The 19,118-nt window shown below is 50.1% G+C and overlaps 1 protein-coding gene across 5 annotated transcripts in view; it reads left to right on the forward strand.

Annotated features, from left to right (window-relative positions):
* The window catches only part of Kirrel3 (kirre like nephrin family adhesion molecule 3), a 551,931-nt gene that overhangs the window by 526,307 nt on the left and 6,506 nt on the right, over window positions 1-19,118 (forward strand). For 2 of the 5 annotated variants that reach the window (XM_041657584.1, XM_041657587.1), the window contains 8 exons: window positions 3,519-3,667; window positions 5,113-5,240; window positions 6,072-6,198; window positions 9,280-9,380; window positions 12,317-12,515; window positions 13,918-13,953; window positions 17,192-17,374; window positions 18,650-18,759. In XM_041657584.1, coding sequence (XP_041513518.1) covers window positions 3,519-3,667; window positions 5,113-5,240; window positions 6,072-6,198; window positions 9,280-9,380; window positions 12,317-12,515; window positions 13,918-13,953; window positions 17,192-17,374; window positions 18,650-18,759 — 1,033 coding nt within the window. The remainder of the gene's footprint in view (window positions 1-3,518; window positions 3,668-5,112; window positions 5,241-6,071; window positions 6,199-9,279; window positions 9,381-12,316; window positions 12,516-13,917; window positions 13,954-17,191; window positions 17,375-18,649; window positions 18,760-19,118) is intronic. The other 3 variants (XM_041657586.1, XM_041657585.1, XM_041657588.1) reach the window with 3 other exon arrangements.

Raw genomic sequence — 19,118 nt, forward strand, 5'->3', positions numbered from 1 at the left:
AGACCTTGGGAGCCCTTCTGGCTCCCGGGAAGTGGTGGGAAAGCTAGAATGGTTGGCCTGGTCTGTTGAGGCAAGAAGAGGTTTGGAGCCCCTGTTTCGCCCCTTCCCTCCACCAAAGTCTTGCCAGCACCCCACTTCCGTTTTCATGTGGCACTTGTACCCAGGAGGAAATGCCCTAAGCAAGTCTATAACAGAAGTACATTAATATTTTGTCCCCAAATGACGTTGACAAGATTATAGGAATCTTTGCTTCTTCCATTCGTTCATCTTGATTGTTTCCCCTCCCGCCCCCCATCCTCCTAAGAGGCTGTAATCTCTGAAATTAAACATGTTCCCTCTCTCAACCCTACCCTGAGATGGCCCTGACTGAGCATGGGCGTTGCCTCTTCACTGTCCGCAGGGACTCAGAGCCTGGGTTAGTAAACCAGGCTTATACACAAGAGGTGCTCTGGACTTTATCCACTGGAAGTCTCCAGCAGATACGGGATAACAGAACACAATACAAGATAAAGCATACAGGGCTGTTTGACACACCCGCCTGCAGATGTGACATGTTGGGCCTCTTGATTCTGTGATATAAATAATTAATCCTCTTACATTTGTTCAGACCAAATTAGACATTGATTGAAAAGGCTTAAGCTAAAGCAGTCCGGCAAGGGCCTGGGGGAGAATGTGAAGATGCAGTGGTGGGAACCAGGCAGAGGGGGCCGAGCCACAGACTATGAGGGGATATGTGGGTTAGGAAGGAAACTGCTCTTCGATTCTGGAACCCTGAGGTCCAGTACTGGAATGAGATATTCTCAGGCTGAGTGCTTCTGGAAGGGCTTACAGGGGGCTGTTTGATGTACGAAGGGAGTAAGAGAGGGGAAGGAAGACTGGATAGTCAAGATAAGAGATCCCTTAGTGAGTTTGGAGGGGGTCCCCTTCCAAAAAAAGCCCAAGGTTCAGCCTCCTGAAATCCAGTCCTATAGACAACTCCCTCCTTCTACCATGACCCTGAAACAGGAGATTCAGACCATCCTTCCTGTCGTCTTTCCTTTGGAGACTCGACTCAGATTTCACCTAAAGTAGAAAACTTCCCATGACCAGCCTTTCCTAATCTTTCTCCTTCTCTCTGGTTCCTTTGGGTGTAAAGAAATGCCCACCTGGCATGCAAGGTGCAGCCACAGGTCCTGGAGTACTGGGTTCCAAGCCTATTGGACCCCAGGAGTTCCAACAATCAGATCCTGGGGAGCGTGACCCTCCCTAAGCTCACCCCCAGAAAGAGAGGGAAGAAGATTCCATTTTCTCCAGGGTCCCCCAAAGAAACACAGCCTGCCTGTCTGAACCGATATCCCTGGGCACAGACACAGGCCCAGCCCCAGCTATATGCTGTGAGTATCAAGTGCATAGAAAGCTTACCTGGGCCTCTCCTTACTCCACCCCCTCAGCAATCAGCTCCTCACCAGAGTCCCCACCACTTAGAAGCCCTCCCTCCAGCAGGGTAGAAGGAGTAGAGGCTGGACACTGATCCCCAGCTGTGTGTCTGGAATGGAATTAATCCACCTCAGGCAGGGGCCATGCCTGACTATTAAGTCTGGTCATTAAATTAAAGTTAGGAATTGAAACGACTCATGAATAACTCATAATGGTTTGCTGGGAAGCTCCTTAAGCTCTCAGGGAGCTATAGTTTGCTCTGTTGTTAAACTGTAATTGTTATTATTAATTGTGTTCTTAATAGTTACTCGATATTAATTTGCGATAACAACCACACGGCGCCAGTCTAGGTGTTCCTTGGGATGTGGAGAAGTAGCCATCTCTCTAGGGGCTAGACAGGACACATTGGGCCGAGAACCAGTGGAGAGAGGGAGGAGATAGGATCAGTATCACCAAGAAAGGGCCGGGAGCAGCGAAAGGAAGGGAAGAGGAGCAGCAGCGGTCACGAGGAGGGGCAAGTACATTCAACAGCAGAGGAGCCCAGAGGCTCTGGAGCTCTGGAAACATCCCAAGACCGGCTGCAGAGTCCCAGGGGCCTGGTTAGAAGTTTTGTGTTTTCAAAGAGTGAATGTTGTGTACAATAAGTTTAAACCAAAAAGCTGTAAATGCTTTCCCTTTAGGGATCTATAATCTACATCTACACAAACACACACACACACATATACATTCATACTCACGCATGTAAACCCTCATAGGCAAACATACACACATGCATGTACACCTGCACACATACAAATCTTCACATACACAAACACATGCACATAGACACACACACACACACTTGCACACATTTATATTCTCACATGCGCATCTATACACATATCTAAATATTCATAGACATTTACTTACCTGCACTCATCTGCATATGTGTATATGCATGCACATATACCTACACACATGTAAATCCCTTATATGGACACAAAAACACATATCCACATTTATATTTATGAAACTCCCTTATTTACACAAGCACGCAAGCACATACTCACAAGTGCACACAGGCAAACCTTTGTGTGCACACACGCGCACATTCTCACGCTTACAGATGCACACATATATACATGCACATATTCAAACTTGCATGCAAACACACTCCTTCATGTACATTTATACACACATGTACTTGCACACAAATTCTCGTGTACACATATGTAAATATAGGCATGCATGCATATACTCACACTTGCACACCACACATGGAAACCCTCATGAGCGTTATGTGCATACATTATATGTGTTTTTGCACGTGTACACACATGCATATGTACATGATGGTCATCTGTGACCTCTTTAATATGGTGATCACTACTCCAGGACTAAGACCAACCATGAAGCCTGAGACTTCACAGTTTCTTCCTTTTAGTACGGTACTGATCAGCTCATGGGAGAATTTTTCTACCCATTGATCCCCACTCAACCTGGGCTAATGGGTCTGTGGCCTCAAAGGAACAAAGCCAGGGTGGAAGGACAGAGTTAACAGTAAAATCAAGTCCCTACCCTAGAAGGGAGACTGAAAAGATTTCCAAGAAGACGGGCACAATGAAGGATGTGCACAGGGGCAGGAGATGGGTCAGAGGTGAGTAAGAGCATAATGCAGAGGTTCAGTAACCCCGTCCTACATCTTCTTGCTGGAAACCAAACTTGTGTGTATAGGGAGATGCACACACTCACGTGTGTAATGTACGTGTATATAGAGGGCATGCACCATTAGCCCTCACCTCAGATGCCATGCCCTCAGTCTCTTGCCTTTCCCTACAAGATCCAGGAGAGGGACCAGAATAGAGTATGGCCAGGCTGTCTGGTCACGAGAGCTGGATTAGCTAATGACCTGGATACCATGGAGTGATCAGCCAGGTAACTCTGCCACCTCCAGCGTGACTTACTTGTCAAGTGTCTCCGACTGTGTGGTGACCACGGTTCAGAGCCAATCAACTGCATAACCACGTTGTGGGTACAAGATCATCCCCTCCTTGTTTCCTCGAAGGATAGATATGTCTAGCTTCCCAAAGGATGCCCCCATCGACCTCTGACCTCCATTGCAGGTGGGCCAAACGGGGTCAAATCATCAAAGAAGCATCTGGGGAGCTGTACAGGACCACCGTGGACTACACATACTTCTCCGAGCCTGTGTCCTGTGAAGTGACCAATGCCCTGGGCAGCACCAATCTCAGCCGCACGGTGGACGTCTACTGTGAGTGTGGGGACTCAGAAGACCCTGTCAGTGGGTGGTGTCTCACTGAGACTCATCACCCACAGCCTAGGGTACCACATTTTGTGCTTACGTCTTCCCCTGCTACCACTCCCACTTAGATCTTTGACTGTCCCAGCAGCCCAGAGCGCAGTGACTAGTCACCATGGACTGGGGGACTTGACCAGCAAGAATTGAAGGCCAGCATGACTGTTAGAGCACCCTTGTATCCCAATCTCTACCTCCTAATAATCCACCCTGAGGATTTCACCATATAATTCTGAGGGAGACACAAACATACAGTCCATGCGTATATCTTAATATTCCTATTTTCAAAATGAGGGAGATGGACACTCAAGCGCACATAGTGACTAAGTCGTAGGGTGACGTACGACTTAACTGAGACCAAACAATGGCCAAATCCATTACCTGTGCACACACACGCCACCGTCCCACCAAGGGGACCCGTAGCCCCCTCTTCTCACCAGTGGCCCAACAGATGAGGCAACCTCGTTAGTGGGGTGCATTCAGAAGCAGTTACAAAAACCAGAGTGGTGGCACACGCCTGCGATCCAAGCCCTCAAACGGCTAAGGCAGGAAGACTGCCTCGAGTTGGAGGCCAGCCTGAGCCGCCATCACAACAGCACGTGTGGCCCGCTCACATGTGCCCTTTAGTTTTAAAAGCACTTTCACAAACTTGACGTGGCCCGACTCTTTCGTCCCACAAAGACTCAGCAGGTGTGTTGTCTTATCTGTTACATCTTGAAGCGAGTCTCTATCTCCCAATTCTAGCATTCAGGCTTTATCCCTTCAAAGAAGTGCCCCCAAGGCCTTCCTGGGCAGCTCTCCAAATACCCTAGCCACTGTATGAAACAAGGCTTGGTCTATAGGCCAGTGTGCTGTAACAGGGCAGAGAAGGACTCACACATACTTAGTAGAGGTGTCAGAAATGGGGCCAGGAGCTAGTCTACTTCTAGAAGGATAAGAAGGGTGTCTGTGGTGTCTCGGATAGAAGACACCCTGAAAAAGTACATGATGGAACACACTCTAGAAGGGTTCCAGTTAGGCCAAGTCATTTCAAGTCATGGTCCCAAAGCCCAGGATTCTGAAGCAGGAGATTCCCCCCACTTTCTGCAGCCAAACAAGACAGGGACAAAATGGAAGGAGTTGAGAGGTAAACCAAGGCAAAAATTGGCTCAAGTGCATTCATCCTGTGGCTGGTACTGCCTACTCTGTGGGCCTGAGAAAAGTTGAGCCTGGAGAAGGGGGATCTCATCCTCACTTCCGGAGTCTGCTCCCATACTGCGTCAAAAACTTGAAACAGAGGTGACGAACCCAGTGCCTCCCTCCTTCCAGTTGGGGTGGGGGTGAAAAGGAGAAGAGAGAAGAAGGCTCTCCAGAGCTTCCCAGCCCTCCTGAGCCCATCTCCTCTTCTCTCCCCATTGCAGTTGGTCCCCGGATGACCTCAGAGCCGCAGTCCCTGCTCGTAGATCTAGGCTCAGATGCCGTCTTCAGCTGCGCATGGATCGGCAACCCATCTCTCACCATCGTGTGGATGAAACGAGGTTCTGGTGTGGTGAGTCCTCAGGCCAGACTTCTGGGTTCTATGACAGAAACTGGGGGGGAGCAGATAGGGAAGCAAGCAGGAGACTTTGGGGAGAGTCAATCTCTATAATAAGTCAAAGGGGTCCCAGAAAGAGAAATAGGAGTTCAAGGGCCTACCTGTACCCATATCACTCTGAACACACTCTGCCCAGGCAGTAGAAAATCTTCCAAACTTACCCTAGATAAATTTACCCTTAGCCTTAGCACAGTCCTTTAGGGACGGCAAAGGGAGCCAACCTTTGGGTAGCCTATTATGTTCTCCGAGTTGCAGCACTGTTCCAGGTGGGGTCACTGCCCCCATTATACGGATGAGCCTCTGAGATAGTAACTGACCTATACCATGGAGGCATCCAGGGCTGGAGCCAGGAATAGCTAGTGTCTAAGAATGCGGTCATAGCATCGCCTCCAGCTGTCTCCCATGGGGATAGTAAGCATGACTCTGAAAACCTGGATTCAAGGACCCTCCACATTCAGTTGTAGGGTAATTTTACCCATGGGCAGCTGGGAGGTCACAGGAGAGTAGCATCCATCTCTCGGTATGAAAAAGCCAGGGTCCTCGGTTAGGGAGTCTCATTCTCCTAGTACCACCATGCATTACACTCACAGGCCTGCAGCTGGAAGAAGGGGGTGTCCATGTTTGGGGGGAGGGAGTTTCCTCTCCAAAGTCTAAGTGGTACCGTCTGCCTCCTAACTGCACGTCACCTTGGTGTTTACAGAGATGCTGGCCTCTGTGTCAGCCAGCGACCCCAGGCAGATGCAGCCTTCCCTTACTCTTTGTGTCTGATCCTCCCCCTCCTCCTAGGTCCTGAGCAATGAGAAGACCCTGACCCTCAAATCTGTCCGCCAGGAGGATGCCGGGAAGTACGTGTGCCGGGCTGTGGTGCCCCGGGTAGGAGCTGGGGAGAGAGAGGTGACCTTGACTGTCAATGGTAAGGGTCTTATGCAAACACCACAATGTGAGGGGGGAACAGGAAGGAGGGGAAAGAGCTAAGGCATCTTGGTACCAGGCATTGTCCCCAAAGGGGTAGTCACTGACTCTAGGCATTGTTGCCCCTAATATAGCATTCTGTCTGTCCGTGGAGGCAAAGGCAAGCTGGTAAGTTTGTGGACAACCTCCTCCTTTCCAATACCTTCAAACGAATCCCAGCTGAGGAATGATTAGGTGATAAATTTTTATCCTGGCCAAGAAAAAGAGGTCAGAGGTCACAGGCCCTTGTGTGAGGCTTTAGGGTCCTGATCCGAAAGCAGGGTTTGAGCCAAGTTCTGGAAACGAACCGAACCGAAGTGACTTTATCTCCACCTAGGAAACCACCCATGGAAAACCATCTATTCTCCCCCTTTTCTGGAAAAACAAGCCCAGCTGGATGCCTCCCCAGCACCCCTCCACTGTCCCCATTGCTCAGTTCCTGCCCAGTCGTTCTTCTCCTCTCCTGAGAGAGGCACCGGCTGCAGAGGCATGGACCGGGTCTACTCAATCTGCCCAGAGCCCAGAGCACTCACACATCAGCTGCCCCAGGCAGAACCCAGGCTCCCAAGCCCTCCTGCCTTTCCTGCGTGTCCCCAGGATGCCACCAATAAATTGGCACTGCAGGGCTAAAAATAACAGCATCTGATCGCGCCTCCGTATATCCATGGCAACACAGGCTGCAGCCTTTTCCTGCCGCGCCGTGTCTGACACTCGGCTCAGTGAGCCAGGCCACAGCGAAATCGGCCGCCCTCCCCACTGCCCACTCTGGGGAGGGCGCTGAGGAGCCACGCTGCCAGGCCTGTTGTCAGCTGTAACCCGGAGGCTAAGGACCCTCAGACACACGTTCCCACCAGAATCCCCAAACCTGGAGCTATTAACTGAGCATCCTTGTGTCTTGGGGAAAGGGTATGTACGGAGGGGCTGGCATTTTTACTGTTGCTCTAAGACATCCAGGCATTTCTCAATGGGGACTTAAAGAGACTTTTTTGGGGGAAAGAACTCTTCCTTTGCTCCTGGGAAACACACACATCTCGGAGGGACCCACATTCCAGGGCAGGCTCTGGCATCCAGCCAACATTTATTCTCTCAGCCTGCACATCTTCCCTACGTTGCTGGGTGGAGCACAGCTAAGGAATCAGCCGGAGGAAGGAAGCTGCCCCATGCTTACTTTCTGCTAATCCCACTGAGATTGGGGTCTGGAGGAAATGACTCTAAGGGAGGAACCTGCACAGGGGTGGGACTGTCCATCTGCCTGTAATTGAACAACAGGTGGAGGGGTGGTGACCCTGGTACATAGGAACCTGGGTGCCTAGAATACAGCCATCTCCAGCTCTGCCAACCCCTTCAGTGAGTGACAGCCAGGCCAGTGACAGCCTTTGGGACGTGAATTGACTCCGCTGTAACCTGAGCTGGCTCTCTGGGCCCTGTTTCCTTTACCCTAGTTTTTTTGTTTTCTTTTAAGAAGCCCATAAACTCATATGTATTTGTTGACAGCTTTTAGAGCCCTGCGAACCCCTGGGGGATTCCTAGTTCCTGGGAAATGAGAGGAAAAGATTTTATGGTATCATCACTTCTCAGCCCAGCTGCAAAGCAAAGCATTACCCGGGGTCCTCAGAATGTAGGGCCGCTGTGGCTTGGGGCCAAAGGCTTCTTAGAGCCAAGGAACTTGGAGGAAAGCAAGAGTCAGCTCATCTTTAAAGTCTTCTGAGGGCAAAACCTTGTACCTTGAAGTCACCTATATCCTGTGCACCAGATAGAGTTGTTTCCATTCTAAACTCAGAAGCCATCTCTCCCAATACCTCTTTCCCCCTTGGCTGAGAACTACTCATAGAAATGCAAATCTGTTTTAATTAAGGTGGTTAATAAACAGCAATTATGTTTGCAGCAATTTTTGTTTTGTTCTCGGCATAATTTTGCCTGTTCTCCAGATCTCTCCCTCTGTTCTGCGGTCTAAATCCCAACCATCACCTCAGGGACTGGGAAATTGTGGGAGAAGGTTTTCACCCCCACCCTCAACCCCAACCTTATCTTCCAACTGCCTAGCCCAGCCCAGGAAGTCACCTGCAGATAAGGGACACTTAACTGGAAGTTTCCTGAGACAGGCTTCATTCTGGATGGCATTTCTTGGCTGCCCAATGGGATAAATGAGACTGAACCACAGAAGTGTGCGCTCTCTCTCTCTCTCTCTCTCTCTCTCTCTGTATCTCCATCTCTCTCTGTCTCTCTCTCTCTCTGTCTCTCTCTCTCTCTGTCTCTCTCTCTCTCTCTCTCTGTCTCTCTCTCTCTCTCTCTCTCTCACACACACACACACACACACACACACACACACTGTATGGGATAATTCTGGGTCTGTTGGAGCTGTTTTTTTTACCTGGCCTGGCCAACTGTTATGTGGAGACAAACAAGACAATCAACTACAGGATCTTCTGAGACCTACATAGGACTAAGGTCTACGAGCTCAGCTAGTACACTTCCCCTTTGCAGGGTAATTCCCGCCCTTGGTGAAGGAACAACATCACTTTTCTTCCCTTATCAACACAGCAAAGAAACCCGGTTTGTTAGGCAAGTGTGCCCTCTGGTGGACAACTGAGAAATGACTTGAATCCCAACAACAAAGCAAGGCTAGATGACATTCTTTCTCTTGCAGTCCTCTCTCAAGCTGGTGCTTGCCTCGACTCCCTTCCCAAACTCACCACCTCCTTTGCAAAACATTCCCCATCTGCAGATAGAATCATTTTCTTTCCTCTGAAGCCAGTTGGTACTTTATCTGCATCGCTCCTATGGTATGAACACTCGCCAACTTTTATTATTTATGCCTTCTGGGGATTCTGACTTGGGAGCATTCACTCAGGATCCCTGGAGAGGTTTATGACTAATTTATCTTCAGGTCCCCTTCCCCGCACTCTGTCTTGCATGCACAGGCCTTCTGTAAATGTTTGCTGAATGTTTGGATTGGTGAATACACTCCCGAACCCACCAAAGAGGGTGCCAGCTGGGGCTTTGCCCTTCCTGCCTCCCTAACATGATGTCATCTTTCCAACAGGACCCCCCATCATCTCCAGCACACAGACCCAGCATGCCCTCCATGGTGAAAAAGGCCAGATCAAGTGCTTCATCCGGAGTACACCGCCGCCTGACCGAATCGTGAGTGTTCCAGGGAGGGAGGGTGGTGAGGGCACCAGCGGTGTACCTACTCCCAGTATCCACGGGTCACCTCTGCCTGGGCAGCCTGCAAACTGTGCAGGCTCTGGAGCTTCCCTTCCCACTGTAGTGGGAAACGATACATATCTGTGTCTAGAGAACACACCCTGAAGACAAAAAAAAGGGGAAGGCAGCCTCTTGTCTCGGAACAGGCAAGCTTGGGGGTGCTCAGGCCTCCAAGCCACCCATGCCTGCGTCTCCCAGGATCATCCTCTTCAGACTCTTCTGTCCTAATGTCCAGGGCATACACTGTGCCTTCCCGATCCAAACAGTCCCTCTAAAATGGCCACTGCTTTATCCTGTCCTCCTTCAACCCCTCAGCCCCTAAAGCAGACCAGACAGCCTCTGGAGTTCACCAGCATTTGCAGGGTGGTGTTTGCATTTAAGAAAGACTTAAGTTGTTTGATTTCTTATCATTGTGTGGGTAGGACCCGGAGGTGGAGTAAATGCCATAGTGCATGAGTGGAGATCAGGGGCAACTTTGTGGAGTCAGCTCTCTTCTTTCACACTTAGGTAGGTTTTGGAGATCCAGCTCAAGTCATCGGGGCCCCTGTGGCAAGCGCCGTACCCACTAAGCCCTCTTTTTAAATAGAAGATTGGACACTCCAGTCTATCTGAAACTGATAGCTGTTCCAGTAAGAAAACGAAGAAAAGGGAAGCTTATTGTAGCTCTTCTGGGGGAAAGTGTTGTTTTAGTAAGCCTCTGCCCAGTGATGGTGTCTAAGTTACTTTATATCACTGTAACAAAACACCAAGACCAAGGTAACTTGGTAGCATAGGAAAGTTTTTAATTGGGCTTACAGGTCAGAGAGGTGGAGTTCACAATGGCAGAGCAGGGCATAGTGGCAGGAACAGCTGAGCGCTCCAAGTCTTGATATACAAGTAGGAGGCAGGCAACCAACTGGGACTAACACTAGCCTTCTTGAAACCTCAAAGCCCACCCCAGTGACCCACCTTTTCCAACAAAATCCCCCTTTCTAATCCTTCCCAAACAGTTTCATTAATGTAGATCAAGTATTCAAACATAGGAGCCTATGGGGGCAGTTCTCATTCAAACCAGCAGAGATGGTCTTGCTAGAGGACGGCCCAGAAGCCAGCTCCACAGTGCAATGGTGCAGGAAGGCTGTGACGCAGATGGGCACTGCTCAGATAAGAGCCTTGGTGTGCCAGAGATGCTGTCTGATAAACTAGGACGTTGTTAAAGAGCATTGCTGTTAAATATTGTCTCAGGCATCTGGCTCATTTACTGCCTCAAAGAGTCATATAAAATTGCAAATAATTGTACATGGTAACTATTACCTACGCCTCCCATTCACTCCTTAGGATTTTTGATTCTAAGTCTAACACATAACAATTGTAGATCTCCTTTTGTCACTCCTGAGCGTCGGTATGCCATCCTTCTCTTTATAGTTATTTATCTCTAGGCTAGTGATTCTCACTAGCTCCCCTAGAGGCATCGGGCAGTGTCTGGAGACCCTTGTGGTCGCCACAGTGGTGAGGGGTGCTAGCCTTAGTGAGCAGAATTAAGCGTGTCACCAAGAGCCCCCCACTAAGAAGGGTCTGGTCCAGAGAGAGAAAAGCCAGGCTCTCACTTCTGTCATTGAGCATGGAATAAGGTTACATTTATGGCTGACTTGATAAAATTCATGCAAAGACATCCTGTAAATAAAGAGATGGAGATGATGGCACATGCAATTCTAAACATACTCCTGTAAAAACGGCGTGGTGGCCCATACCTGTAATCTCAACAGTGGGAGAGAAAACAGGGGAATAAGCAATTCAAGGTCACCTTGTTACAACGAGAGGTGGAGAGCAGTCTGGTAATCACCTGCCTTCCAGAATTTGTAAAGTCACTGTGAACCATCTCTCCAAGGCCCAGCACTAGGGAATCCCAGACAGGTGGCCATGTGGAGGACTACATGGCTGCCACGTCTAGTGAGTGCTCCCAGTGAAGCATCACATAGAATGCCCTTGAGATGTCCTCAACCTGGGTGGGTGTGCATGTACATGGTCAGCTAAAGATGTGTGCATGCATTGTGTGTGCGTGACGTGCTATATACTGTGATGTGTGTGTGATGCACGTGTGTAAAGGTGTGTATATATGTGCATTTGCATCAATATGTGTTCTTGGTGTGTGTGTGTTATGGTATGATTACACAATGTGTTCTGGTATGTTTATGTGTACATGCTGGTGGAATTCAGTATCTGATGTGCTATTGTGTGCCATGGTGTGTGCATATGTATATGTATTTGAGGTATACGTATGTGCAGATGTGGTTTTGATGTGTGTTTATAAACATGAATGTTTGTAAGTATGGTATGTTGAGTATATGTGGTGTAGCATATGTTTATATGGTGTGATGTATATTTATGCATACTGTGGCACATACACACATGTACATTGTGATGTGATGTAGTATACGAGTTCCTTTGAATACCTGGCTTGTGTCATGTGCTTGCGTACAAACGCGTTTGTGGTGTGTGTGCTTATATGCATGCATGTGTACAATATACTGTACATGTGTGTTTATTTTCATGGTATATGGAATAATGCATATACATACCATGTTTGCACATGTTGATGTGTATGTGTGTGTTGAGCATTCATATGTATTTTATAATGTGCACGTGTGTCTGTGCTTGTGGTGTGAGGTATGTGTGTGCACACTTAGTGTAGACACATGTTGTTCATATGTTTGATATGGTGTCTATGTACCTGTATGATAATGTGTTTGTATGGGCTGATTGTATTTGGGACGTGTGTTTAGGTTGGTGGTGTGTGGCAGTGACTGTAGACATGAGCCTAACTGTGTCAGCATGTTGGAGGGGTGATACCATCATCCCGATATGGACTCTCCTAACCCTGCACAATCTGGCAGGCCTGGTCCTGGAAGGAGAATGTGCTGGAATCAGGGACATCAGGGCGCTACACGGTGGAGACAGTGAGCACCGAGGAAGGCGTCATCTCCACGCTGACCATTAGCAACATTGTGCGTGCTGACTTCCAAACTATCTACAACTGTACAGCCTGGAACAGCTTCGGCTCTGACACAGAGATCATCCGACTCAAGGAACAAGGTGAGAACTGCCAGGGTGCCCAGGGAGCAAGGAGAGGCGTAGTGCTCTTCCTAAATGCCACACAGCCTCACATAGCTACCTTCTGCAGCAATGGGCATTGGCCCCAGCAAGGGAAAAAAACTACTCTGAGCGTTGGCCTCTGAGGCTGTTCAGGAAAGGGTGACCACAGGGTGAGCTGGGCTCCTGGCAGTGATAAATACCCAACGGCTTCCAAAGTCCCTGGCTTCCACACATTCTGCCCAAGGATGAGCCAAAGCTAAGGCTGAAGGGCAGCCCTGCCCATGTGAGGGCGTGGGGGCTGGGCTCAGAGCACTTGCAATCCCCAGGAGACACCTGGACCACTGTACCCTAGAGGAGACACTATTCAATTCTGGAGCACCGAGCTGCTAAATTTTGAGAGAGAGAGAGAGAGAGAGAGAGAGAGAGAGAGAGAGAGAGAGAGAGAGAGAGAGAGAGAGAGAGAGAGGAAGAAGAAGAGGAGGAGGAGGAGGAAAGATGAAGTAAGTTTACTTCACTATGCCCCATCTCTAGAACCCCATACACCCATTGCTTAGCTCCTGGTCTTAGCTAAGAGCTTGGTCTCATGCTGCACGTGGTGGTGTGTGCCTGAACTCTCAGTTACACGGTACATTGAGGTAGCAAAATCACTTGAGCCCACACATTCAAGACCAGCCTAGCCACCACAATAAGTCCTTGTCCCAGAACAAACACTAGAACTCCAGTCTCCATTTAAAGTTCTCTGGCTCAGACTACCAAATGGAGAGTCCCAGAAAGATGAGAGCTGGGCCAGATAAGCTCCCTTGGCACATAGCAGCAGCGTGTTGGGTCTTGAAATGGGCTGCAGGTCTTCCCTTTGCCAGCCAGTGCCCAGCCCTGGGGCTCAGGGGTGGTGTTCAGCAGGCCTGGGCCTCTGCATCAGAGGTTGGAAGCCCAGCGAGTGGTCCCCAACAGACCCCTCAAGCCTCAGTAAGTCACCTAGGATCACAAGTCTCAGTGTCTCCAAACACCTCTTCCTAATAGGTGTTGCTTTGCATAACGCTTTGCATATAATTTGCATAATACCATCCACACATCATCCAAACCTCCCTGGTACCCTGTTGCCTACCCTCTTTGTCTTCCCCTCGATGCCCTCACCCCTGTGCCCTCCTCTAACACTCTCACCCACCCCCAAAACCTCTCCTCCAGGTTTGACTTTTCTCTGTCCCTACCCATGTTCCGGAGGGCCGGAGTCAGGCTGCATGAACTCAAGTTCAGCTGGGGGAACCTGGATCTGTGGGTCGGCCCCAGAGACATGACAGAGGAGGGAATCCCCCTTTCACCCCTCCAGGTGACCAATTCCCTGTCCCACCCTACCCTGGCCAGCCAGGCCCTGGCTATGGACGCTTGCTTTATTTCCAAACAGGTTCGGAAATGAAGTCGGGAGCCGGGCTGGAAGCAGGTACGGAAGGAGGAGCCGATGAGAACTGCCCGGGATGGAGGGAGGGGCTCTTGGATAGTAGGGGAGGGGCTCAATAGGGGGCAGGGAGGCTGCTAAGTTCTCTGTCCACCCCAGGTCAAGGATTTAGTGAAGTCAGAGCAGTGGGAGAGGGGCTCCCCACAACTGGCGTCCAGGCACCCCAGACACCTGTCTAATACTACAGTCCAGGGCTCCTTCCTCCCCAGGACACAGCTCTAGCACCCCACCCCCCATCCCTCATCCTCAGAAACCCTGACTCCCATCCCTTCCCTGGCCTCCCTCCACTTCCAGGCCCTCCATGACTCTGCTCCTCAGTACCATCCCCAGCTCAACATTGCTCCCCAGGGGCCTGGGGCTTGTTTCATTGATGCTTGCTGGCTCACCACCTTCCCTGTTCCTTGTATCGCCCATGGAAGCATCATCTCATTGTCAAGTCAAGGCTGCTGGACACTACCCCTCCAGGGCTCCCATAGAAGAGTGGTCACCAAGCTCCATGGGATGATTGGTTCCATCTAGACAACTGTCCCCTCTGCACCCCCAGGCAGGACACCAGAGTAGAACAGCAGGACTTGGTAAATCCTCCTCCGCAGGAGTGGCCATGGGCCTGAGGATCCTCCGTCTCAGTCCTCTGCCCACACTGGTTGTCCAGCCTATGCCACTCCATTAATTAGCTACACGTGGACCCCACATTCTCTATTCCCTGGACACACATGCCCTTCTCAGAGCACCGGTCTAGATCACAACCACCCCGCAGAGGCCCCTGTGGTCCGTCCAGATCTTCAGACTCTCCAGGAGTCCAGGTCCTGTGGAGTTACTCTCTCCTGTCTCTATGTCATGCCCCTTCCTCCTTCAGTGACTAAGACCCCTCAGGCCCAGTCCCCTTCCTTAGATGGAAAGGAACAAGCAAGGGAACCCCTCCCCAGTCCTTCTCAAAGGAACGTTCTGTCTAGAAAGAAGTAGCCTTAAAAGATGAACTAAATCAAACTTCAAGGGCCAGGAGAGGAGGAGACATACTGGGGATCTGGTAAGGGATGCCACCTGCCTTCACAAATCCCTTCTCCTCTGCCACTGCTTACCCAAGACCCACCCATCCCCAGTTGTTAACAACCCAAGGCAATGTGGGCTCAGAGGGCACAAGGCAGCAGTGACCACCATTCTGCCGCCTTGGTTCTCTGAGCTATGGATGAAAAGTTGAAACCTGGTGGTTTTAAGAGAATATGCACTGGCTCTGAGAGGAGCTGAGACACCCCTGAGTTTCCCCTAGGAAATGTACTAGGAATCCCAAGAGTGCCAGATCTAACACAAAACAAAGAAATTCAAACCACAGAACCAATGAGGTTTAACCAGAAACATCTGTTTGTCAAAGCCAGCTTGGCTGAGATCGCATCTTTTTTTCTCAGTCCTGTTTTCTGAGCCCAGCCCCCACACTTCCCCTTTCAGTCTTGGGGATTTGCCATTCTTACCTCCTCTCAGTCACCTCCTGTCACCTCTGCAGTAGTCTTGGCCACGAATAGGTAGGTAACAAAAGAATTCACGTGAGAACCCTGCGGTGGTGAGATACCAGATCTGCCTAGTAGGTGCCCCCCACTTCACAGCAACAGCTTGGGAACCAGAATCTCAGTGTTTCTTTCTCTTTAGTAAACTGGGGTCAGGGTAGCAGGGTACTTGCTTAGTATGCATGAAACCCTAAGTTTCATTCCCAAAACAGCAAACGGGAAAAAAAAAAAAAAAAGAACAATGATGCGGTAAGCAGAGCTCCAGAGCAAACACCTCACCTTCTGTGGGTCAGCCCAGCCGCACAGGTGAATGTGGGTGGGGAAGAAGCTCAGGCATTCAGAGGAATTTCCTCCCAGCTAAGGCTTTTGTCTACCGCTGTCCTCCATACACACGGAGTAACTGGACCAAATCCTTGATGAGAGCTGGGCCCCTGGCTCTGCTCCAAGACCTTTCTCCACAGTCTTTCACCGAAAGCCCTTAACAACCCCTGACTTCACACGATGACTACTCCACTCTACAGATAAGAGACAGGGAATATGCTGCTTGAAAGGTGGGATGGAGCAAGTGGGGACAATGAGCAAGCAGCCTGGGCTGGATGGAGTCCATGACACCTGTAGGACACCATGTGACCCAGAGACCAGAGCAGGATGAGCTTGGGAGTCGCATGAGGAGACCTGGGTTGAGCTTGTTCACACACAGTAACCACACGTGCCCTTGAACAGATCGCTTGACTTCTCTGGACTTCACTATATTTACCAGATGAGAGGCTTGGGTTCATTACCACCATTTCTCTCTGCCTCAGAATCTCCTAGAGCTGTTCCTGGTAGACGACTTGGGCCTAAAATCATGTGTTCAGGGCTCACACGCATCCATAGGATGAGCAGAGCTTTATGGGAAATCAGTCTCCCTCCCCGCATCATCACCTACCATTCTTGCCCATTTGGCAAGAGCCAGAGACAGGCTGGAAAAGGAGCAAAGTGAGGCTCCCTGGGCCCTTTGGGGCTGGAACAGGTGGCGGAAGTTGGAGGGCTGGCCTTGAAAGAGAAGGTGGGGAGGTCCAGGGGAAAAGAAAGGCTTTTTCTCCTGAGCACTGTGGTAGCAAAGAAAGATGTGATTGACCTCCCTAGTCCCAACACTTTCACATGTGGGTTGTGGGTCCTGAGTCCCAGCAGGCTGGAAGGGGAAGTCGCCTCAGAGCTGAAAACCTTAAGAGTTCGTTGTGTGTACTCTCCCTGTACCACGGAAAGGGAAGTACAGAAGGAGCCGAACAAACAAGGGCAGGGACCATCACCATGTTTTTTTTTTTCAAAGAAAAGCCATGGACTTATGACTCACCAGCTGCTGCATGCATTATAGATCCCTTCCTCAATGCTGAAGAGAGCTAAATTAGGCTAGCCTCACCCTGCATCTCTAGTTTTCTTCCCCACCCCACCCCCTGGCCCTCCACTGTCTGGTCTAGCATCTATCTACCCCTTCCCCTGGCTCCTCTTACTCTCCACCTACCCTATGTCCTCTATCCAGCCTTAGCATTCCTATCCAGAGCTGACCCCTATTGGACCATCTATGCCTGCCCAGGCCTGACCAAGGCATTCCCAAGAGGGACCCACACAGCAGTGGTCTGGTCCCAGCTTGCCAGGGGCTGCACCTGAGGGACTGGGTAGGGTCCTAGCGGGACAGTAGGTTTCCTTGTCCCTCATCAGCCTTGTCTGTTTCTCTCCCACAGAGTCTGTGCCAATGGCCGTCATCATCGGGGTGGCCGTAGGAGCTGGCGTGGCCTTCCTCGTCCTAATGGCAACCATTGTGGCCTTCTGCTGTGCCCGTTCCCAGAGAAGTACGGGAGGGAGACCCGGGATCTCAGGGAGGGGGACAGAGAAAAAGGCCAGGCTTAGACTGCCCAGGAGAGCAAGTAAGCAGGAGTGCAACGAACGGGCCATAACAGTGTTGTGAGCTCCTGGGGCAGGGATGGGTACGATGCTCTGTTATGCACCTGGAGGGTGTCTGGCAGCAAGTGGGAACTCCACTGAGGCTGAGCCAAACCCAGCTGGCCTCCATCTAGAAGGACAGGCCACAGCGCTCTGGGTTGGACATCTAGCATTCTTATTTGGGGTGGATAAAAAATCTCAGAGGGAAGGGGGTGGTTTGACCCTCCTTATTCTGCAAACTACTAGCTTAACCTGAAAAGCAAGTCAGCCACACAGGGCATGAAAGCATGTGAAGAGTTGTTCTGGTTTAAATATCTTTCATCATTAGCAGTACAGTTCAAACGCCAGCACACTCTTAAAGAATGTATGTACATAGGGCTCAGGTCCGGAGTTACACCTTACCCGTGTAAGGGAGAAGTAAGACAGCAGAGTTGAGTTGGAGATAGGTGTGGTGCAGTCTTCTACTCTGTGACCCTGGGCAAGTCACATGTGTTTAAGACCCCAGTTTCCTCATTTGTGATATTAGAGGGTTGGATGGCAAGACTCTGATGACTCCAGCCAACTCTGAGCTTCTAGAATCAGGATGCGTTGAGTCACCAGAACAGGTTGCCATCACCTGGCACCTTTCACTTGTTGGAAAGAAGCCTCTGTTTTCCCTAACATATTCTCCACTCCCATCTAAGCAACCTTACCTACAACCTTACCCAACAAGATGGCCCTGCTGCCTCTGCATAGGAATGATAGGAGAGCAGATTTCAGTAAGATTTGTCTCACAGGCTGCTCCTCGTTCAGGGAAGCCAGACCTCTGTGTGCTCTGGATTGCATAGGAGACCTTATAATCTTTTTATCATTAAGATTTGTAACACTAGAAATGGGGAGTTCAAATCCAGGTAAAGAAGGACAGAGACAACTTCTCAAAGAGAATGGGGACTCAGGATGGCAGGGCCTAGCTAGGTGAGGGGAGGGGATGAAAGAGGACAACCTCTCCAGCCACAGGAGATACTGATGCTTCTGTACCCAGGAGCTGGGCAGCCTGCATGGGCAGCCTTTGAGACCCATTCTAACCAAAAGGAGATCTCCAGAGAGGGTCTGTGGGTGGGGAACCCTCAAAACTTCAAATTCACAGTCTGAGGGGAGGGTAAATTCTGAGGTGGGGTGGAGAAATGGGTGGCGGCACGGGGCTGTGGGGAAGTTGACCTCTCTTGCCTGAGGATGAGAACTGAATTTTTTGTCTACACTTTCTCTTATCTTATGTCTAGATCTCAAAGGTGTTGTGTCAGCCAAAAATGATATCCGAGTGGAGATTGTACACAAGGAGCCAACTTCTGGTCGGGAGGCTGAAGATCACACCACCATCAAGCAGCTGATGGTAAGAATGCCACCTGTGCCCCACTCCATCCTGAGAACAGAGATTCTTTGATCCTCTCCATCCTGCTGTGAGGCAACTCATCCAGAAAAACCCCTCCTGCCCCAGGCCTACGCTCAGCCAATGAGCATTTTGCCTGTGCATCTGTGAAGTAATATGGGAGATTCAAAGACATGTATAATGCATGTAAAATGACCTGGATCCTGACCACTGAGAAGGGAAAAAAAATCCATGCTTAAATTTACATGTGTGCCTACATGCAGTCTATACACACACACACACACACACACACACACACACACACACACAAAGTCCTCCAGGAGCACTGGTTCCTTCTTGGGAATTGGATGTCTATCAGAAGC

Source organism: Microtus oregoni, unplaced genomic scaffold (assembly GCF_018167655.1).
Source record: "Microtus oregoni isolate MIOR12 unplaced genomic scaffold, Mior012 000008F_ref0000371, whole genome shotgun sequence".
In the NCBI taxonomy this organism is placed as follows: Eukaryota; Metazoa; Chordata; class Mammalia; order Rodentia; family Cricetidae; genus Microtus; species Microtus oregoni.